This window comes from Euleptes europaea, chromosome 6 (genome assembly GCF_029931775.1).
Source record: "Euleptes europaea isolate rEulEur1 chromosome 6, rEulEur1.hap1, whole genome shotgun sequence".
Classification (NCBI taxonomy): Eukaryota; Metazoa; Chordata; class Lepidosauria; order Squamata; family Sphaerodactylidae; genus Euleptes; species Euleptes europaea.
The window spans coordinates 7,356,837-7,379,848 of NC_079317.1; the positions used below are offsets into that span (position 1 = coordinate 7,356,837).

At 47.6% G+C, this 23,012-nt stretch overlaps 1 protein-coding gene across 1 annotated transcript; it reads left to right on the forward strand.

The window, feature by feature from the left end:
• Window positions 1-1,750: 1,750 nt before the first annotated feature.
• On the forward strand, window positions 1,751-22,784 carry CCDC198 (coiled-coil domain containing 198). Its single transcript, XM_056851166.1, has 6 exons — window positions 1,751-1,976; window positions 10,047-10,129; window positions 15,423-15,509; window positions 17,773-17,868; window positions 21,213-21,363; window positions 22,531-22,784. Exons 1-6 carry the CDS (start codon window positions 1,751-1,753, stop codon window positions 22,782-22,784), a joined length of 897 nt encoding a protein of 298 aa, XP_056707144.1.
• The last annotated feature ends 228 nt before the right edge of the window (window positions 22,785-23,012 follow it).

Consider the following 23,012-nt stretch of genomic DNA (forward strand, 5'->3'; position numbering starts at 1 on the left):
AGAAGCCATGACAGCCAAGAAACTAATATGAGTTTATACCTTTAAATATAACATTTACACAAGGATGCCTTAAATAAGGATCAGAAAAAGACGGCTCTGTGCTGTATAGTATGAAGAAAACAAAAACAGCACAAATTTCCAATGCAATTAAATATATTAAGTGCAAAGAGGTGTACGGTGAAAACACATACAACGAACAATACACAAAATACAAAGGATCAAAAAGATAAGGTAAGTACTAAATGTTGTTGCTTATCAATGACTTGACAATTTCTTTTACAGAGTTCAAACTTCCAGGTAAGTGCAATCGTCCAAGAGTTTTGAGGACATATGAACAACTAGAACAGCTGGAAAAGATGAAGATGGACGTGTTGTCTAGATCATTATTCACGTTTCGCCAAGGAGAAGCCATGACAGCCAAAAAACTAATATGAGTTTATACCTTTAAATATAACATTTACACAAGGATGCCTTCAATAAGGATCAGCCGCCGTTCTCCCGTTTTTTTTTGGAACTTCCTACTTTTTTGGTCTGTTTAGTGAGAAAACAGAATCGCTGGACTTCCTAACATCTAACTAGATTCAGCTGAAATTATGGGTACAGGATGAGGGCATTAAAGGTTAACCATGGCTGGTTAGACATCGTGGTGGGTGGGAACGGCCTCTAAACCCTGTTATATATTACTTAATGTCAACCTCCCTGAAGGCTCTGGGCTTGTTCACTGTTCAATGCCTGCTAGATCGTCATTCCTTCACGCTAGGAAGTGCCCAGATCAGGTCAATGTTTAACTGGACTTGCCGAGGGTGGAGATGGGGAAAGTGGGTAAATGAGTTACCTTGGAAATGGATTTGGCTTTCGCGGCACCTCTGTGTGTGTTTGGGAGGGCTGACAGAAAAGGACCACTGAAGAAGCTTGGTAGGTTGTGTTAGAGAGCCAGGCTTAGTTCAAGAGTAGGGTTGCCAAGTCCCTCTTTGCACTGGTGGCAGGTTTTTGGGGTGCAGCCTGAGGAGGGTGAGGTTTGGGGATGGGAAGGAGTTCACGCTGGAGAGCCAGCATGGTGAAGTGGTTAAGAGCGGTGGTTTGGAGAGGTGGACTCTGATCTGGAGAACCGGGTTTGATTCCCCACTCCTCCACGTGAGCGGCGGAGGCTAATCTGGTGAACTGGATTTGTTTCTCCACTCCTACACACGAAGCCAGCTGTAACTTGGGCAAGTTACAGCTCTGATAGAGCTCTCTCAGCCCCACCTACCTCTTAGGGTGTCTGTTGTGGGGAGGGGAAGGGAAGGTGATTGTAAGCCAGTTTGAGTCTCCCTTAAATGGTAGAGAAAGTCAGCATATAAAAACCAATTCTTCTTCTCCTCCTCCTCCTTCTTCTCCTCCTCCTCCTCCTCCTCAGTCCAATTGCCAAAGTGGCCATTTTCTCCAGGTGAACTGTTGGCTGGAGATGAGTTGTAATAGCAGGAGATCTCCAGGTAGTACCTGGAGGTTGGCAACCCTATTTGAAAGGTAGTCCAAGAAACAGGTCGGTAGGGAGGTCAGAACTGACATTTGTCTTTCCGGAGGGTCTTGAATTTGCCAGCGTGTTTTTAAAACTGTCTTTGACGGACTCATGACCCTTGCAAGGTATTCTGTAGGGTTCTGCCTTGGGACCCATTCTGAGGTCAACGCTCCCTCCTTATTTTGGCTGAATGAGCAGCTTGAAGACTGGGACTCCCTTTCTTGAAAGAAAGACTCACCGAATCCCAGAAGGATGGGCTTGAACCACTCGAAGAGTCGGAGCCAAGTGACCAAAGTTGCCCCGATGCCTGACAAAAAGGTAGCTCCGCAGCCTCCGGGCAGTGCGGGCATATATGGATTCCAGAGTCCTTTGAGAGAGAGGAGTGCCAGCTCCTTCGCTTCTCTGACGGAGAGAACCCCGCTTTCGGAGAGGCATCTTCCGCCCCTGCGGGAAACCTGGTATGCAAGATATCCTACAGGTAACTGTGCAATTACTTTTACTTTCAAGATGAAGTTTTAGGCATGTTCCATTGATTTTGGTGGAAGAAAGCTGACAACACATTGCGTGAACACATGAAGCTGCCTTATACTGGATCAGACCTTTGGTCCATCAAGGTCAGTATTGTCTACTCAGTCCAGCAGCGGCTCTCCAGGGTGTCAGGCAGAGGTCTTTCACATCACCTACCTGCCTAGTTCCTTTAACTGGAGATGCCGGGGATTGAACCTGGGACCTTCTGCATGCCAAGCAGAGGCTCTGCCACTGAGCCACTGCTGGCTTTCTCCGTTCTCCATTTGGGATCAGGCACGGTTGACAACTCTGGGTGTGGAAATTCCTGTAGATTTGGGGGTGGAGCTGAGGGTGGGTGGGGTTTGGGGAGGGGAGGGACCTCAGTGGGGTATAGTACCTGGAGGTTGGAAACCCTAGAATCAGGGCCATAGCCATCCTTTGTTGCCAGGTGGGGCTGCCGTATTTCCAGGTGGACTTAAATAAATAAGAAATAAACAGGGGAAAAATAAATATAACTAAGGTTGCCAACAGGCCTGGAGAAAAAAAGTCCTGCCCCTTTAACAGAGGTTTAATATGTGGAAATGGGCAGAAGAAACTTTTCATGGCATGGAGGTAAATAACATCACCTGGTCCATAACATACCATCATGGCTCCGTTAAAGGGATGGGACATTTTTTCTCTTCGGGTCAGTTGACAACCCTGTCTATAACCCTTGATACCACTTGCAAATATTTTAGTCTCAACATGTTTCCAAAAGGTAGGCTGAATAACCTTTTTTTTTTTTAAAGTCCACCTCCCCCATATGACCCTGATCCACACCAAATATCATAACGAAACAAATCCCTTGCCTGGCTATTTCCACACATCTGTAATAATAAAAGGATCCACAAGGATTCAAAATTGGCTACCAGCTTCTAGAGGATCGTGGGAATTCCAGCATGCAGACTCCTATCACAGGTGCTCTTGCTTCCAAATCCACAAGCAGGTAGCTAGTAGCTAGTAGCTAAAAAGGCAAATGTGATCTTGGGCTCCATCAACAGAAGTATAGTGTCCAGATCACGCAAAGTGATGGTATCACTTTGCTCTGCTCTGGTTAGACCTCACCTAAAGTATTGTGTTCGGTTTTGGGCACCGCAATTTAAAGAGGATGTAGACAAGCTTGAACGTGCCCAGAGGAGGGCAACAAAGATGGTGAGGGGTCTGGAGACCAAGTCCTATGAGGAAAGGTTGAAGGAGCTGGGCATGTGTAGCCTGAAGAGGAGAAGTCTGAGAGGGGATATGATGACCATCTTCAAGTGGAGTTGTTTTCTGTTGCCCCGGAAAGTCGGACCAGAACCAATGGGTTGAAATTAAATCAAAAGAGTTTCCGTCTAGACATTAGGAAGAATTTTCTAACAGCTAGAGTGGTTTCTCAGTGGGACGGGCTTCCTCGGGAGGTGGTGAGTACTCCTTCCCTGGAGGTTTTTAAGCAGAGGCTAGATGGCCATCTGTCAGCAATGCTGATTCTGTGACCTTAGGCAGATGATGAGAGGGAGGGCATCTTGGCCATTTTCTGGACATGGAGTGGAGGTCACTGGTGTGTGTGTGGGGGAGGTAGTTGTGAATTTCCTGCATTGTTCAGGGGGTTGGACTAGATGACCCTGGTAGTCCCTTCCAACTCTATGATTCTATTATTCTACCTGGAGGTTGGCAACCCTACTGACTAGCCCAAGGTCACCCAGCAGGCTTCATGTGGAGGAGTGGGGAACCCAACCCGGTTCACCAGATTAGAGTCCGCCGCTTATGTGGAGGAGCGGGAAATCAAACCCGGTTCATAGTGATGGCGCTGAAACTGCACTACATACTATGAATTTGCTCTTTATTTTCTGGCTTCCAAATTAACCAGTGCAAGGGGTCGGGAAAGGGGTCAGGGGGGCGCCAAGGCGCCGATGGGCACCATATAGGGATGCTGTGTGGCATAGATATCTAAACTCACGACACGATGCCACGAGGAAACAGAGACGCATCAATTCATCCTCAGAGAATCAATTTGTGCAGACTCCTATCACGGGTGCTCTTGCTTCCGAATTCTTTTGTTGTTAATACCGGATTGAATTGTCCAGGAGCGTAACAAAGACTTCTGAAGCCCTGAGTTGAGATAAAGGAAGCCCTGACAATAAAACAAAACCGCTCGTATTAAATAGAACCAAACGCAGCCAACAAGGGGGGGAAAAATCAGAGTGACATTTATCATACTAGCGGTGTAGCTGAAGCAGCGCAGAATGTCTGGGCAAATAAATGAGTTTTCATTTGGCAAAGTTAAAATATTAATTAGTAGAAGGGTTTTTTTTTTTTTTTTAAATACAGCCTCTCAGCCAAAGGGATCTAAAGTAGACGAAGACATACGGACTTAAGAGAGTGAGTCCTGTTACGATCTTAACAGTTGGGCTTGTTCGTTTGAACCTTTGCCAGGGCTTTGTAGGTCAAAGCCAATACTTCTGACTTGTGCCCAGTTTAGGATTGCCAGCCTCCGGGTAGTACCAAAATCAACAAATGGGGCATTTCGTGCCATTATGCGGAAGTTCAAACAAAATCACAGCAACCGTGGCTAACAATAAATCATGTAGATAACAGCTTGAATCTGTATTGTGCTATAGAATATCACAGTAAATATAACAATACTGTGAAAACGCCGTGTGTGTGTGTGTGTGTGTGTGTGTGTGTTAAATGCGGTCAAGTCGCTTCCGACTCATGGCGACGCTATGAATGAAAGTCCTCCAAAAAGTCCTATCTTTGACAGCCTTGCTCAGGTCTTGCAAATTGAGGGCTGTGGCTTCCTTTATTGAGTCCGTCCATCTCTTGTTGGGTCTTCCTCTTTTCCTGCTGCCCTCAACTGTTCCTAGCATGACTGTCTTTTCCAGTGACTCTTGTCTTCTCATAATGTGACCAAAATACGACAGCCTCAGTTTAGTCATTTTAGCTTCTAGGGTCAGTTCAGGCTTGATTTGAAAAGGCCATACAAATATCCAATAACATATCTTGCAAGATAATGACTGAACGAAAGTCAAATGAAGGTCTAAACGATGTAAAATCCATGAATGAGAATATATCCACTGATCTCCCGGCAGAATTGAGATCAGAATCCTGTGTAGGGCAGGATTGCAACTTGTGTTAGCATCATGTCCATCAACATCCTTTAACAGGGATCCGGTATTCACACTTGTTTCACCATTTCTTCTTCAGAGAATTAAACAGTGGTCCATGTATTTGGGCTCTAGTATGTTGGTTCCTATCTCCCGACTGAACTCATAGTATCTGCTACATAGACGTCACAATCCTGCAGAAGTTGGCTAGTGGAAAATTCCCATAATAGGAAACAAAAGGGATTTTTTGTGAAGCTCCTGTGGGGGCATTTTTGGGGGTAGAGGTCCCAAATTTTCGGGGTAGCTTTCAGGGACGCTTCTTGCATGAACCCCAATGTTTGGTGAAGATTGGGTCAGGGGGTCCAGTGTTATGGGCTCTAAAGTGGTCACTTCTCCTCCATAGACAAACATTAGCCAATTAGTGAACAAAAAGTGAATCTCTTCCCTTCCAATGCTTCTTTATGGAGGCGGGAGGGGCGACCTTTTCCAGACCCCATAACCTCGGACCCCCTGACCCAATCTTTACCAAACTTGGGGATTCTTGCAAGGAGAGTCCCTGCAAGCCACCCTGCATGTTTGGGGGCTCTACCTCAAAAAATGCCCCCCAGGGCTGAATTTTTTTGGGAAACCTGAAAATTCAGCTTATTTCAGGTTTCCCAGGGGGAAAAATCAGGCCCAATAAACCAAACCCGAATTTACCTAATTTTTTTTTTTTTTTGCACACCCCTACTTGTGGAAAATTGGCCATGCTGCAACGAGGGCCAATCTGGAAGTGACATCACTGCGTTGGTGCAATACTCTAGGACTGCTAAACAAAGTTTCTAGTGAATCCTAGAGTGTCATGCTAATGCAGTGCTACAGCTTCTGGGTTCATCCCAGAAGTGACATTATGGCATTGCTGCTGTGTGGCACGCATGTACCCACCTCCCCAAGCTCCCACCAGGTGCCAGCGCAACTCTATCCTTGGACTGTTTAAGCTTCTCAGTCCACCTCCAGTGATAGTGGCAGAACTCAGGGTCCTCTGGAGGGAAGTAAATTCTGGAGAGTTAGACAGAAGAATGTACTTAGAATCATAGAATCATAGAGTTGGAAGGGATCACCAGGGTCATCGAGTCCAACCCCCTGCACAATGCAGGACATTCACAACTACCTCCCCCCCCCCACACCCCAAGTGACCAGAAGATGGCCAAGATGCCCTCCCTCTCATCATCTGCTTAAGGTCACAGAATCAGCATTGCTGACAGATGACCATCTAACCTCTTCTTAAAAACCTCCAGGGAAGGAGAGATTACCACCTCCCAAGGAAGCCTGTTCCACTGAGGAACTGCTCTAACTGTTAGAAAATTCTTCCTAATGTCAAGATGGAAACTGTTTTGATTTAATTTCAACCCGTTGGTTCTGGTCCGACCTCCTGGGGCAACAGAAAACAACTCCATACCATCCTCTCTATGACAGCCTTTCAAGTACTTGAAGATGGTTATCATATCCCCTCTCAGTCTTCTCCTCTCCAGGCTAAACATACCCAGCTCCTTCAACCTTTCCTCATAGGACTTGGTCTCCAGACCCCTCACCATCTTCGTTGCCCTCCTCTGGACACGTTCCAGCTTGTCTACATCTTTCTTAAATTGCAGTGCCCAAAACTGAACACAGTACTCTAGGTGAGGTCTAACCAGAGCAGAGTAAAACTTCTGTACCCTGTGTGTATGTGTGTGTGTGTTGTGTCTGTGTGTGTGTGTAAAGTGCCACCAAGTTGCAGCCAACTTATGGTGACCCCATAGGGCTTTCAAGGCAAGAGATGTTCAGAGGAGGTTTGCCGTTGCCTTCCAGCGTGGTGTAGTGGTTAAGAGCAGTGGTTTGGAATGGTGGACTATGATGATGAAGAAGAAGAGTTGGTTTTTATATGCTGACTTTCTTTACCACTTAAGGAAGATTCAAACTGGCTTACAATCACCTTCCTTTCCCCTCCCCACAACAGACACCCTGTGAGGTGGGTGGGGCTGAGAGAGCTCTAAGAGAGCTGTAGCTTGCCCAAGGTCACCCAGCTGGCTTCATGTGTAGGAGTGGGGAAACAAATCCAATTCACCAGATTAGCCTCCGCCACTCATGTGGAGGAGTGGGGAATCAAACCCGGTTCTCCAGATCAGACTCCACCGATCCAAACCACCGCTCTTAACCACTACACCACACTGGCTCTGGAGAACCGGATCTGGAGAACCGGGCTTGATTCCCCGCTCCTCCACATGAGCGGTGGAGGCTAATCTGGTGAATTGGATTTATTTCCCCTCTCCTACACACGAAGCCAGCTGGGTGACCTTGGGCTACTCACACTCTTTCAGTTCCGCCTACCGCACAGGGTGGGGGAAGGGAAAGTGATTGTGAGCCAGTTTGATTCTCCCTTAAGTGGTAGAGAAAGTCGGCATATAAAACCCAACTCTTCTGCTTCTTCCTCTGCATACCAGCCCTGGACTTTCTTGGTGGTCTCTCATCTGAGTACTAACCAGGGCTGACCCTGCTTAGCTGATGAGGTCTGATGAGATCAGGCTCGCCTGGACCATCCAGGTCAGGGTATAATAATTGTGTGCTGTTAAGTTGCAACTGACTATAGCGAACCCGTGGGGTTTTCAAGGCAAGAGACTCTCAGAGGTGGTTTGCCATTGCCTGCTTCTGTGTAGCAACCTTGGACTTCTTTGGCAGTCTCCCATCCAAGTACTAACCAAGGGTGACCCTGCTTAGCTTCTGAGGTCTGATGTGGTAGGGCTAGCCTGGGCCATCCAGATCAGGGCATAATAATTGTGTGCCATCAAGTCGCAGCTGACTTATGGTGACCCCATATGGGTTTTCAACAAGAGACGTTCAGAGGTGGTTTGCCGTTGCCTGCCTCTGTGTAGCAACCCTGGACTTCCTTGGCTGGTCTCCCATCCAAGGACTCACCAGGGCAGACCCTGCTTAGCTTCTGAAATCTGACAAGATTGGGCTAGCCAGGGCCATCCAGGTCAGGGCCTTCTTTGCCCTAGGCGAGATTCATGAGGATGGCTTAGTCATAGCTCTTTGAGCTCTCTCAGCCTTACCTACCTCACAAGGTGTCTGTTGTAGGGAGAGGAATCATAGAATCATAGCGTTGGAAGGGCCCACCAGGGCCATCAAGTCCAACCCCCTGCACAATGCAGGAAATTCACAACTACCTCCCCCCCCACACCCCTAGTGACCAGAAGATGGCCAAGATGCCCTCCCTCTCATCATCTGCCTAAGGTCACAGAAACAGCATTGCTGACAGATGGCCATCTAACCTCTTCTTAAAAACCTCCAGGGAAGGAGAGCTTACCACCTCCCGAGGAAGCCTGTTCCACTGAGGAACCGCTCTAAGGAAGGGAAGGAGATTGTAAGGTGCTTTGATTCTCCATAAAAAGGTAGAGCAAATCGGCAGATAAAAACCAACTCCTCCTCCTCTTTCTGCCAAGCCATGCATTGGCAGCCCAGATTGAGAGTGGGGTGGTGGTGGTGGTGGTGGCTTCCTCGGCTGGCTCGCGGACTAGGTAAGAGCTCTCAAGGGCTCCTCTTCCTCCTCCTCCTTTTTCTTCTTCCTGCCATGTTCCAAGGCAGTATACCTCAGAAAATGAGCTGCTGGGGGCAAACAGCCTGTAATCTTTATGTACTACTAGTGGATTTTTTATACACATCTGGCTATCCCCTGATGGAAGTAGGATGCTGGGTTCGATGGGTTTTGGCCTGATTCGGATGCACGTTCCTCCACTCTTAAGCATGCACACGAGATGCTTGTTTTTCGGGATGCCTTCTCCTAGAAAACAAGCAGGAGGCAACTTTCCCCGCTCCCCGGATCATTGCCCCGGAGGGCCCAGAGAGTTTCCCCTGGATAGTCTGTCTGGAGATTGCCATCTTCGGAACATGAAAGAAAACTTAGCCCCGCTTTTCAGAGGAGTCGCATTTCACAAGCCAGAAGCCTCTGCAGTGAATACAAATGAGCTCCGGGCATTCAGCGAGGCAGGCTGAGCATTTCATGACAGCCGGAGCGCTTACATAAACAGCCGGCCTGGTTGAGCACAGAGACGAGTTCCAGATTCTGTTGTGGCGCACTTTTTTTTGGGGGGGGGGACTTATCCTTCAATCCCTGCCCCTTTTCCTTTCTCTTCCCCCATTTCCACGCAGCATTTGCCCCAGCCTTGCTTGGAGTTGCATCCAGGCTTGCCAACTTCCAGGTGGGGTCTGGAGATGTCCCAGAATGACAACTATTCTCCAGGGGCTAGAGATCAGCTCCCCTGGAGAAAAGGGCTGCTTTGGAGGGCGGGCGCTAGGGCATTATACCCAGGGTTGCCAGGTCCTTCTTTGCTAGGGTTGCCAACCTCCAGGTAGTAGCTGGAGATCTCCCGCTATTACAACTGATCTCCAGCCGATAGCGATCGGTTCCCCTGGAGAAAATGGCCGCTTTGGGAATTGGACTCTATGGCATTGAAGTCTCTCCCCTCCCCAAACCACGCCAACCTCAGGCTCTGCCCCAAAGACCACCTGCTGGTGGCGAAGGGGGACCTGGCAACCCTAATGGGCCCCGCCTAGGATTGCTCACCTCCAGGTGGTGGCTGGAGTTCTCCTGGGATTACAACTGATTTCCAGGCAACACAAATCAATTCACCGGGAGCAAATAGCTGCTTTGGAGGGTGGACTGTATGGTATTATACCCCCCTGAGCTCCCTCCCTTCCCCAAACCCCGCCATCCTCAGGCGCCCACCCCCAAAATCTCCAGGTATTTCCCAACTCGGAGCTGGCAACCCTAGCCCTGCCCTTTTCCAGATTTGGACCTTTGGGGAGCTGGCAATCCTACTCCCGCCTCTCTTTTCAGGCCAGTAATATAGGTATATGACTGCTCTCCAATTGCAGCTCACACCCTGTTTCCTCTCCTCTTACAGTGCCTGGCCCCTATCCGCTGGATCTCAAGACGGAAGAGGGAGAACCGAGCATCATCAAACAACATCCGCCTCGCCGGCCACAAGTAAGATAATCTGAGCTCCTCTTAAGATGCTCCTTTAAATCCCACCTTCCTAGCGAAAGGCAGTGTGGTTCAGTGGTTAAATGGCCTCGGATAGGCTAGGGTCAATCTCAGAGGATACCTGCACGATGGAGTTGCCACACTGCAGGTGGGGCTTAGAGATCTCGCAGACTTACAACTGATCTCCAGGCTGCTGAGATCACTTCCCCCGGAGAAAATGGCTGCTTTGGAGGATGGACTCTTGTGTAGGGTTGCCAACCTCCAGGTAGCACCTGGTAGGGTTGCCAGGTCCCTCTTCACCACCTGTGGGAAGCTTTGGGGGTGGAGCCTGAGGAGGGCGGGGTTTGGGGAGGGGAGGGACTTCAATGCCATAGAGTCCAATTGCCAAAGAGGCCATTTTCTCCAGGAGAACTGATCTCTATCGGCGGGAGATCAGTTGTAATAGCAGGAGATCTCCAGGTAGTACTTGGAAGTTGGCAACCCTAGCACCTGGAGATCTCCTGCCATTACAGTTGATCTCCAGTTATCCGGGACCCTAGGTGTGAATTGGATAATCTGAAGTTTCTTTTAGCAGGGGTGGATTTTAATATTACATTGGCAGTTACCAACTTTTCTCCTAGGGTTGCCAGGTCCCTCTTCACCACCGGCAGGAGGTTTTTGGGGCAGAGCCTGAGGAGGGCAGGGTTTGGGGAGGGACTTCAATGCCATAGAGTCAATTGCCAACACGGACCTTTTCTCCAGGTGTACTGATCTCTGTCAGCTGGAGATCAGTTGTAATAGTGGGAGATCTCCAGCTAGTACCTGTAGGTTGGCAACCCCACTTTCTCCCCAGTTGATTAAGAGTAAAAAGTATTAATTCTCTATTGTTTATGCAGATATATGCATAGAAATATAAATGTGTTTTCCCTTTCTTTTAGTCTTAGTCTTTAGTGTGACATTGTTCAGAGCCAAATTGGCTGTATGAGCGGTATCATTAAAGTAAAGTAAAATTGATCTCCAGATGATCAAGATCAGTTCCCCTGGGGAAAATGGCTGCTTTGGAGAGTGGAGTCTATGATGTTATATACCCTGCTGAGGTCCCTCCCCCCCAAAATATCTAGGTATTTCCTAATCCAGAGCTTGCAACCATAACTCTATGGCATTACATTCCTCTGAGGTCCCTCCCCTCTCCAAAGCCTGTCTTCCCCAGGCTCCACCCCCAAATCACCAGGAATTTCATAGAATCATAGAATTGGAAGGGACCACCAGGGTCATCTAGTCTAACCCCCTGCGCAATGCAGGGAATTCTACCTCCCCCCCACACCCCCAGTTTCCCCCTACTCCATGCCCAGAAGATGGCCAAGATGCCCTCCCTCTCAATTTCCCAACTTGGAGCTGGCAACTCTACTGTACTATCTTAAACTGGAAATTGTATCTTAGCTTGTGCAGGCAAATTCAGGGTTCAGACTGTCCCTTTCTCCCCACAGCATTTCAGTCCACCTGTGATTTTTTCCTCAGTACCCCACTGCATTTCTGGCCAACTCAATGATACTAAGCCATGAGTTACAATTGCTGTGAGCAATGAGAGGTGTTTGCCCCAGAAATGCACGCCAAAGGCACAAATCCCTTATGTTAAAAAGGGGTGTGATTGGCCTGTATCAGTAACCTCACTATACTTACTACAAAGTAAACAAAAGTAACCACAAGAAATAGTCTATAAAATTTTCTTTAAGACAAAACAAACAAAAAACACATTGCACTGTAGTCTTCAATAACTCCAATGCTTTTAGAGCAGGGGCAGGGAACCTTTCCCCCCGCCAAGGGCCATTTGGATATTTCTAACATCATTCGCGGGCTATACAAAATTATCAACTTAAAAATTAGCTGACCAGGCAGCTGCCCCAGATGACACCCCCCTGGCACGGGCAAGCAAGCAGGCATCCAACCGGTGGCACACTCACCCACCTGGTGGCACAGGATGGCCTGTTGCACCAGCTGGGAGTAGCCATCCATCCACACACCAGGGTTGCTCCTGCTCCGCATGGTTGGGGCCGGATTCTACAGCCGGCTCCTGCTACCTCCGGCTGCAGGGATGAAATGAGGACACACTGGCTAAGAACTCCCCCCCCCCCTGAGCATTCTGGCCCTGCCCCGTTTAACCCCCCTATTGTTGCCACTTCTGCCCACAGCCCTCTTGTAGTACAGAGGGAATACGTTTCTCCACGGCCTGGGTGGGAAAGGGTTAACACAGTTTCTTGGGCGGTCCTAGCAGCTCCATAGCTAATGACTCTTCTGCAAGAGGGGGGAAAGGTTCCTTTTCTCGGCAAAACAAACTCACATCTGCCTTGAATAGAGGCCATTCCTGTCCACGGGAGGGTCGGATTGCCAGTCTTAGATCCTTCTGAGCTAGAGATCTGCCAGGACCCATGAAGGGCCAGATCAAATGATTTTGGGGGCCTTGAGCGGCCCCCAGGTCTGACGTTCCCCACCCCTGCCTTAGAACTTGCTGAGTATCTTGGCTCCTGCCGATGAAATCTCAACACCTCTGAGGCCATTATCGGTAAATGCAAACGGTGAGTGCTTATCTCCTAAAACGGGTTGCCAATCTCCAGGTGGGGCCTGGAGGTCTCACAGAATTACAACGGTTATCCAGACTACAGTTCCTCTGGAGAACAAGCCTGCTTTGGAGGGTGGACTCTATGAGATCACATCCTGCTGAGTGCCCGCCCATCGCCAAACCCCGCCCTTCCCAATCTGGGAAACCCTTGGAGATTTGGGGGCGGAGCCTGGAGAAGACAGGGTTTGGGGAGGGGAGGAATCTCAGCAGGGCAGAATGCCATAGAGTCCGCCTGGAGGTTGGTAACTGTCACATTACATTTTTAGGTGTGCCCTTTGAAAAATCACAAGGGTGCACCTAAACAACGTGTTGTGTGAACAGCATGCCCAGCAGAAGTGAATGCTGGAGTATTGAGGGGAGGGGCCGAGGCTCAGTGGTAGAGCATCTGCTTGGCATTCAGAAAGTCCCAGGTTCAATCCCGGGCATCTCCACTTAAAGGGACTAGGCAAGTAGGTGATGTGAAAGACCTTTGCCTGAGACCCTGGAGAGCTGCTGCCGGTCTGAGTAGACAATACTGACTTTGATGAACTAAGGGTCTGATTTAGTATAAGGCAGCTTCATGTGTTCATGTGTTATTTTATGCGTTGGGGAATTTTTTGCAAGTGATTTAAAAGAACAGTCATCATTGTGGTGTTACTTGCTGCCACCTAGTGGCCACGTTGAAATTAGTCTTTTAAAAATGCAAACACGAGATTAAAGGATCAATTCACACCTGCATTGTAAAAAGAAGATAGGTTGCAAATGCAGTGTACAGTCCAGCTATTGGACATGGCCTCTACTCAGTTCTGAGCCGGTGCTTTTCACACTGGCATGCCAAGAGCGGGAGGGAAAGCCGAAGAGCACGTTCAGTGGCACATGTGAATTTGGCCAAGATCCCAAGAGCAGATGCTGAGGGTGGAAGTATAATCCCATGATTATTTCTCCTGTGGATTTGTTTTTAACAAATTGGAGCCACAGCAGGGTGGGTGTGTTCAGTTTTAAGGGGCAAACTGGCACATGGGTGGCCGGGCGACTTTATTCGTTTATGTGATATATTTCTATCCTGGCCTTGCTACAAAATTGTAGCCAAGGCAGTTTACAACATGTTAGAATCATAGAGTTGGAAGGGATCACCAGGGTCATCTAGTCTAACCCCCTGCACAATGCAGGAAATTCACAACTACCTCCTCCCCCCACACATCCCCAGTGACCCCTACTCCATGCCCAGAAGATGGCCAAGGTGCCCTCCCTCTCATCATCTGCTTAAGGTCAAAGACTAAGCATTGCTGACAGATGGCCATCTAGCCTCTTCTTAAAAACCTCCCGGGAAGGAGAGCTTACCACCTCCTGAGGAAGCCTGTTCCACTGAGGAACCGCTATAACTGTTAGAAAATTCTTCTTAATGTCTAGACGGAAACTCTTTTTGATTTAATTTCAACCCGTTGGTTCTGGTCTGACCTTCTGGAGCAACAGAAAACAACTCGGCACCATCCTCTATATGACATATTCAAGGACCGGAAGATGGTTATCAGATCCCCTCTCAGTCTTCTCCTCTCCAGGCTAAACGTACCCAGCTCCTTCAACCTTTCCTCACAGGACTTGGTCTCCAGACCCCTTGCCATCTTTGTTAAAATTACACTCACCAATTAAAAGCACTAACACAAAAAACAACACGAGACCTCCCAATACTAAAAAAAGGGCCTATAAGAAGTGCTAAATAACAATACTCAGACTAAAGCCGTCATCATTAAGCATCTATGGAGCAATAACAATGCCCAGTATCTACCTGCTAGAGTTGCCAGGTCCCTCTTCGCCACTGGAGGGAGGTTTTTGGGGTGGAGCCTGAGGAGGGCAGGGTTTGGGGAGGGGAGGGACTTCAATGCCATAGAGTCCAATTGCAAAAGCGGCCCTTTTCTCCAGGTGAACTGATCTCTATGGGCTGGAGATCAGTTGCAATAGCAGGAGATCTCTAGCTAGTACCTGGAGGTTGGCAACCCTACTAACTGCCCAGTATCTAACCTTCTGTTCCTGGACACATCAGCTCTGGATCCATTTCAGAGGCAGCATGGCGTAGTGGTTAAGAGCAGTGGACTCTAATCTGGAGAACTGGGTTTGATTCCCCACTCCTCCACATGAAGCCGGCTGAGTGACCTTGGGCTAGTCACAGCTCTCTTAGAGCTCTCTCGGCCCGTCCTACCTCACAAGGTGTCTGCTGTGGGGAGAGGAAGGGAAGGTGATTGTAAGCTGGTCTGAGTCTCCTTTTAAAAAGGTAGAGAAAATCGACATATAAAAACCAACCCATCTTCTTGTTCTTCTTCAGTCTGGCTTCTAGCCTGCCCACAGGACGGAAATGGCATTGGTTGCCCCTGGAATTACAGTTAATGTCCAGACTACAGAGATCAGTTCCCCTAGAGAAAATGAATCCTTTGGAGGATGGAATCGCTGGCACTGTGTACCCCACTGTCCTACCTAGGCTCCATTCCCAAATCTCTAGGAGTTTCCCAACCTGGATCAGGCAGTCCTACCCCACCGTCACCCACCGGTGGCCAGAGGGGACCTGATAACCCTACTGATCCTTTGCTTAGTTTGGCAGGTGACATGACTCCGTGAGAAGTCCCTTTGCAAGAATGAGGCCTGCTGAACTCTTAGGGGTACAAAGAGAACAAGGGCTTTATTTTCAGAAAGGTGACGCGTTCAATGCTCTCCCTCTTGGTTTTCTAGAAGTTGGAGCCTCTCATCCTGTCAAAAGATGTCTCTTTGGACAAATGTTCGAGACGGCTGGCTGGGACCACAGATTGGACACCAAAGGTAGGTGTCCCAGGGGTCTGGGGGGATCACAAAGAATAAAACAGACCCATCTTTTCTCCCTTTCTCATAATGCTAGAACGCAGGGTCATCTGCTGCAGCTGGAGGGGGAGAGATTCAAAACAGATAAAAGGAAGGAATTCTTCACACAACACATAGTTAAATGGTGGGACTCCCTGCCCCAGGATGAGGTGATGGCTGCCAACTTGGAAGGCTTTAAGAGGGGAGTGGACATGTGATCCTGAAACTTGGCGCAAAACGTGCTCATGCCTGATATAATTCACAATAATAAGCATGTTTAATTGGTAAATCCAACTGGTTCATGTGCTTCATTATTCGGTGGCTTTGTACCATCACCACTTGGAGGCTGGCAACCCTATGAGCTGTTACTTCTGCAAAGTGGAACCATGACCTAGAACCGCCTGGTGGCAGCGTCAGCCCAAAGGGGATACTGGCCCTTTCCCATGCCGCTGCTGACTGGGAGTGAGCTGAGCCCCTGCAATAGATTGGGACCCTCCTCATTGTCCCGAGCTGTCCCTGGGGGCGGGGGGCTAGGAGGTACAACTGGCCGTAGAGGACCAGAATGGAAGAATAAGAATGGGCTTGGGCTGCTTGTTGTGAAGCTCCACTCACTTACAAGGTGTACATTCTTAGTCTGGCCGTTCCTGAGTAAACCCACGTTTACATACTGGCTAAGAAGTTCAGATGTTTGGATAGCATAAAATGGGACTCTGGCATAAGAACATCAGAAAAGCCCTGCTGGATGAGACCAGTGGTCCATCTAGTCCAGCATCCTGTCTCACACAGTGGCCAGCTAGATCCTCTGGAGGGCCAACAAGAAGACATAGAGGCCGAGGCCTTAATTAGAACCTCAGAAGAGCCCTGATGGTCCATATAGTGGTCCGTCTAGTCCAGCATCGTCTCTCACACAGCGGCCAGAAAGTTCCTCTGGCAGGCCAACAACAGGACACAGAGGCCGATGCATTCATTAGAAGATCAGACGAGCCCTGCTGGGTCAGACCAGTGGTCCATCTAGTCCAGCATCCTGTCTCACACAGTGGCCAACCAGTTCCTCTGGAGGGCCAACATCAGAGCATAGAGGCCAAGGCCTTCCCCTGATAAGAATATCCTCATGGCTGGTAGCCACTGATAGACCTCTGCTCCCTGAATCTGTCTAGTCCCCGTTTAAATCCTTCTTTGCCTACTTCCTGTGACAGCAAATTCCACATGTTAATCACTCATTGAGTAAGGAAACATGCCCTTCTCCATCCTGAATCTATGGCCCATCAGCTTCATTGGATGCTCTTGAGTTCTAATATTTTGGGAGAGGGAGAAAAAATTATCTCTATCCACTCTCTTTATCCAGTGCATAATTTTATAAGCCTCTATCATGCCGCCCCCTTAGTCATCTCATTTCTAAACTGAAAATTCCCAGATTCTTCAGCCTTTCCTCATAGGGAAGGTACAACGGCTGTGCCTTTGTCTCCTGCAAATACCATTTTCGGCTTGATCGAGACAGCGGCGATGAAAAGAACGGGTCTGTTGTTGTCTAAAACGTTCATATGAAAGTAAAGAAATATTATGAGCTTAAATGAGCTTAGAAACATAACAGCCGGTGAATAGAAAACTATATATTGTTTAAGAAATATTATGAAAAAATTAAATGAGTTTAGAAATGGAAAAGACCGTCACTGGAAAAGACCGTCATGCTAGGAAAAGTTGAGGGCAGCAGGAAAAGAGGAAAACCCAACAAGAGATGGATTGACTCAATAAAGGAAGCCACGGCCCTCAGTTTGCAAGACCGGAGCAAGCTGTCAAAGATAGGACATTTTGGAGGACTTTGATTCACAGGGTCGCCATGAGTCGGAAGCGACTTGACGGCACTTAACACACACAGAAATGCATGGTGGATATCTTATAAAAACTATAAACATAAATAACCATGGCCATATAAATTATAAAGATCTAACTTTTTAATTAGAAATATTAAGGCTGAATTATTAAGCGGTCCCTGTTTCTGGTTTTCCAATATTATATTATTTATAGTTAATGTAGTCCAATAAGGTTGGTGGAAGAGAACATTGCAAGATCTGGCAAGACTATGTTAGAATGTACTTTGCCTAAGATGTAACGGTTTGTGTTGTGATTGTACGGTGTGCATATGTGAGATGTAACTCGTTTGTTATTTGTAGGTATAAAAATAAAAAGATTTTTTTTTTAAAATAAAACTTTCATGCCCCTTTCCCCTTGGCTGTTGCTTCCCCAGCAGGAGATGGAGAAGAGGGGTCCGGCCGTTCTGCACCCCCCTGGAAGAAGACGGCAGCACCTTCACAAGATGAAAATGCTGGAAATGCAGCAAGAGGTAATGGCAAAATGGTTTTTGGAGAAAGTTTTTAGGAGGAGTAAGAACATGAAGCAAAGATGACCAGGCCGAATGTTGGCGCCTCTGGAAATGGTGGTCCTGTAGAAGAATCCAATATGGGGCACAGAATCTAGCGCAGTGGGGTTCCATGTGTTTTAAAGGAGCATCTTCATGTTCTTAGGGTTGCCAGCTCCAAGTTCAGTAATACCTGGAGATTTGATGGTGGAGCTTGAGAAGGTGAGGTTAAGGAAGGGGAAGGACCTTGGTAAGGTATAATGCCATACAGTCCACCTTCCAAAGCAGCCATTTTTCCCAGGAGAAGTGGAGCAAGTTTTAAATAAAAAAGAAAGAAGCAATTTTATGTAGTCTAGAGATCAGCTGTAATTCCAGGAGGGATGGGTTGCCAACCTCCAGGTAGTAACTTTGATACCACAAATCCAAATATGAATTACCTGTGCTGATAACAGAACAGTAATAACACACAAAAAAACCCCGGCACACTGAGCCAATGTATTCCATTATATTAACACATATACTAAATAAGGTTATAAATCCTACACAATACTATCCGAACTGGAACTTGCAAACTACTATACTCTTAGAGAGAAATGACAGTGAATTTAACACACAGGACTGTTTGATTATACGGTGTAGTGGCTTTGATAGTGATGTATGTACATATAGTAGTAGATGCATAAGTTGTAGTTAGGATAGATAAGATAGTATTGTGTAGGATTTATAACCTTATTTAGTATATGTTAATATAACGGAATACATTGACTCAGTGTGCTGTTTTTTTTTGTGTTAGTAACCTCCAGGTAGTAGCTGGGGATCTTCTGCTATTACAACTAATCTCCAGCTGATAGGGATCGGTTCCCCTGGAGAAAATGGCCGCTTTGGCAATTGGACTCTATGGCACTGAAGTCCCTCCCCTCCCCAAACCCCGCCCTCCTCAGTCTCCGCCCCAAAAACCTCCCGCCCGTGGCGAAGAGGGACCTGGCAACCCTACTGGGAGGTCTCCAGCCCACACCTGGAGGTTGGCAATCCCACACATCTGACTTCCCCAATTTGCCAGGATGCCGGTTTATCCCATTGTGTATAATTTCCGTACATTCAGTCCGAGGATATGGACACGATCCTTGGAAGTTTCAGGACTACCACCTGCTTGTAGGACCCTTAACCTTCCTGGTTCCTTTACTCTTCTGTGGGCAGGGGGGCTGGCCGACTGGGTCCGAGAGGACGTTCGTGCCTCCTTGAAAGAGGGGGCGGTCCACATCTGAAGGGATGCCAAGAGGGGGGTGTCCACATCTGAAGGGATGCCAACCTCCAGGCGGCACCTGAAGATCTCCCACTATTACAACTGATCTCCAAATGACAGAGGTCAGTTCCCCTGGAGAAAATGGCTGTTTCAGAGGGTGGACTCTTTGGCATTAAACCCCTTTGAGGTCCTTCCCCTCTCCAAACCCCGCCCTCCCCAGGTTCCACCTCCAAAATCTCCAGGTATTTCCCAACTCAGAGCTGGCTACCCTACATTATGAAGGCCCCGTAGGCCAGAGGAAAGCTTCAGGGGTGGCTCAGAAGGGCAGTAGAACACAAGCCAATATATTACAGGACAATTATATGTTTCTAGTCTCTTTAACCAACGGAATAAACTCCCGTTCCCTTCTGAATCACTGCAGAACTGGCTCAATTGCAGAGTAAATTGAGATGTCATGCAACATGTAGAGAAGAGCCTTCAACTGTGGGAATAGTGAAGGGGCGGAGGGTGTCGATTCTGTGACCCTGGCTGGTTGGAACATCATGTGAACATGTTTCCCTATTTTTTCCCCCCTGTCAAATGTTAGAGAGTATAAAATTCATTTCAGCTCCAGTGTCAAAGATCCCTGAAGGTCTGGATAAATCAATTAAACATGGTGGATTATTGCTGGACCTGGCTCTCGCTTGCTTTCGTTCTTCCTGGGAAGACATGAAGCTGCCTTCTACTGAATCAGACCCTGGGTCCACCAAAGTCAGTACTGTCTACTCAGACTGGCAGCGGCTCTCCAGGGTCTCAGGCAGGGGTCTTTCGCATCATCTACTTGCCTGGTCCCTTTAACGGGAGATGCCGGGGATTGAACCCGGGACCTTCTGCATGCCAAGCAGAGGCTCCACCACTGAGCCCCAGTCCCTCCCCTAAATTCAACACAGCCAATGCAATGCTTACTGGGAATTTCAAGGCGTTTCTCATCACTGAATCCTGTCCTTGAATGCAGCTTAATGATTATTTTGAGTATGCTGTCGGATTCATCGCCCGAGAGACATCTATGATGGTTTCATATAGGGCTGCCAACCTCCAGGTGGGTGAATGAAAGAGAAGGCAGCACGAGGCTCAAAACTAAAAGTAAATATATATATACACACACACACACACACACACTATATATATATATATATACTATATATATATATATACTATATATATATATATATAGTACATATATATATATGTACTATATGTATATAGTACATATATATACACACACACACACACACACACACACATATATATATGTATATAGTATATATATATATATGTATATATGTATATATACCTCATTCATCAACAGGCAAAAAATAAAGCAGAAAGAAAATTTACTCAAGAGAAATGTGTTACAGCACACAGGAAAAATGCCTCGCAGGGCTTAATGCAACGTTGCCACTCAGGGTCAATAAATAAAATGAGTATTAACGCATAAAGCATCTATAAGAAGCCACATCGGGCTACAATCTATCAATAAGCCGCTAAGGGCTACAATTCAACAATATGACAAATTGTATATTTGGGGCCTGGGGACCCCCTGGAATTCCACCTGATGTGGAAAGACGTCCCTCCCCCAACCCTGCTCTCCCCAGGCTCCACCCATAAAATCTCCAGGAATTTCCCAAGCTAGAGTTGGCAACCCTAGTTTTACACCCGTTTAACTTTCTCCCAAAGAACCTTGGGAGTTGTAGTTAGGCCAAACTATTGAGAGCTCTTTTGACCAAGCCCCCCCCCCCCTCATTGACCTACAGTTCCCACGATCCTCTGGAGCAGAGGAATGGTTGTCAACCCAGGGGGTTACCGCACTTTGTATTCCCAAAAAGCGTTTGAAAATGTTATAAAAAACATCGCTTTAAAAGGGTTTTTGGATACCACGGCTTATAAATGGTCGGAAGACGTCTTCGCAGCTAAAGGGGCCAAACAAAGTGCGAACAGTATTTTTTATAATGTTTTCAAACTCTTAATACATCGGTGGGAATACAAGTGCGGTAACTGCCCCTGTTTTTAAATCTGTATATATGAGACGAGTCCTTTATAAACTCAGGCAGAACGAAAGAGGCGGCTGCGGCAGGAGGCAACGCTCGCTAAGTCAAAAATGAGGGACTTCGAAGTCAGGCAGACGCTTGGCCGCAGGCAGCAATATGACAGCTCGGATGACGAAGACCTTTTTGCCGTTGAGCGTGACAGAGATCTTGGTAAGTGACACCCAAAAAGTATTAGGGTAACCAAAAGGCTGAAAAATACCAAATCAAAAACCAAAATGCCAGCGTGGTGTAGTGGTTAAGAGCACTGGACTCTAACATGTAGATCTGGGTTCAATTCCCCGCTCTTCCATATGAATGGCAGACTATAATCTGGAGAACCGGGTTCGATTCCCCGCTCCTCCACACGAAGCCTGCTGGGTGACCTCGGGCCAGTCACAGTTCTTTTCGAACTCTCTCAGCCTCACCTACCTCCCAAGGTGTCTGTTGTGGGGAGAGGAAGGGAAGGTGATTGTAAGCCGCTTTGAGACTCCTTAAAGGTAGAGAAAAAGCGGGATATAAAAACCGACTCCTCCTTCTGCATGCCAAGCAGAGGCTTTACCACTGAGCCATGGCCTGGCACTCTTGAACACATGAAGATGCCTTATACTGAGTCAAGGCCCTTGGTCCATCAAGGTCAGTATTGCCTACTCTTACTGGCTCTCTAAGGTCTCAGGTCTCTCTAAGGTCTATAAGGTGAAAGTCTATATCACCTGCCTCCTGGTCCTTTTAAGACCTCTCTAAGGTCTCTAAGGTGAAAGTCTTTATCACCTGCCGCATGGTCCTTTTAACTGGAGATGCTGGGGATTGAACCTGGGGCCTTCTGCATGCCAAGCAGATGCTCTACCACTGAGCCACAGCCCCTCTCATGTGTGAACAAGAATGAGAACTTTATTTTGGGAAGTCTTATTGGGAAAATTACAGAAAGGGGAGTAGAAGGCCAATACGTAAGAGTCACTGATAAAAAGTGAAGCTTGGAAATGCATTCATACCAGTTCCCACAAATATATGCATGATGTTCAAGGTAGTAAAAAAGAAACCCGAAGAAACTGAGACAATCCAAACCCATGAACAGTAAACAATGGAGAGGAGCCATGGCTCAGTGATAGAGCCTCTGCTTGGCATGCAGAAGGTCCCAGGTTCAATCCCCGGCATCTCGGGTTAAAGGGACTAGGCAAGTAGGTGATGTGAAAGACCTCTGCCTGAGACCCTGGAGAGCCGCTGCCGGTCTGAGTAGACAATACTGACTTTGATGGACCAAGGGGCTGATTCAGTAGAAGGCAGCTTTGTGTGTTCAACAAATGTACAGCTCACTCAACGGTGTTCTTTTCCTCCTTTTAGGGGTTGCTCCTTGGGCGGGACAGAGACTAAAAGGGCATGGACTACCAGAGGCTCATAACGGCCAGATCAGTAAAGTGGAGACGTGGTTGCTGAACCAACAGGCCAGGAGGGAATCGTTTTGGGATGCTTCGAGCATTGACTCAGACAGCTGGAAAGGGTCGGACGAGGGGAAGCTGTCCCGGAGACCAGCATTAGTGAGAACCAAGACCGAGAGGATCCAATTCCTCGATGACTTCTTTGATCGACCATTCTGATCTACAGTCACCAGAAAGAAGTCATCCGAGTGGTGAGCGTGGAGTGAGCCGCCAATGGACTGATTCTGGTTCTACGACAGCTGCGGCTTTGTTGAAGACCGATACGATCCTAACTGGTCAAGTTCCCCATGATTTTGCTGCCGACGACAACCCTAACCGGGGAGGAATCTCTAACAGACCTTTCTTTTGTTTTTGCCATCAAGTCACAGCTGACTTATGGTGACCCGT

Bases quoted from the DNA above. Each gene is read 5' to 3' on its own strand.
- CCDC198 (XM_056851166.1), top strand. From the start codon at position 1,751: ATGGGCTTGAACCACTCGAAGAGTCGGAGCCAAGTGACCAAAGTTGCC. The intron at 15,510-17,772 runs GTAGGTGTCCCA...TTGCTTCCCCAG, and splicing joins CCACAGATTGGACACCAAAG to CAGGAGATGGAGAAGAGGGG. The intron at 21,364-22,530 runs GTAAGTGACACC...TCCTCCTTTTAG, and splicing joins TGAGCGTGACAGAGATCTTG to GGGTTGCTCCTTGGGCGGGA.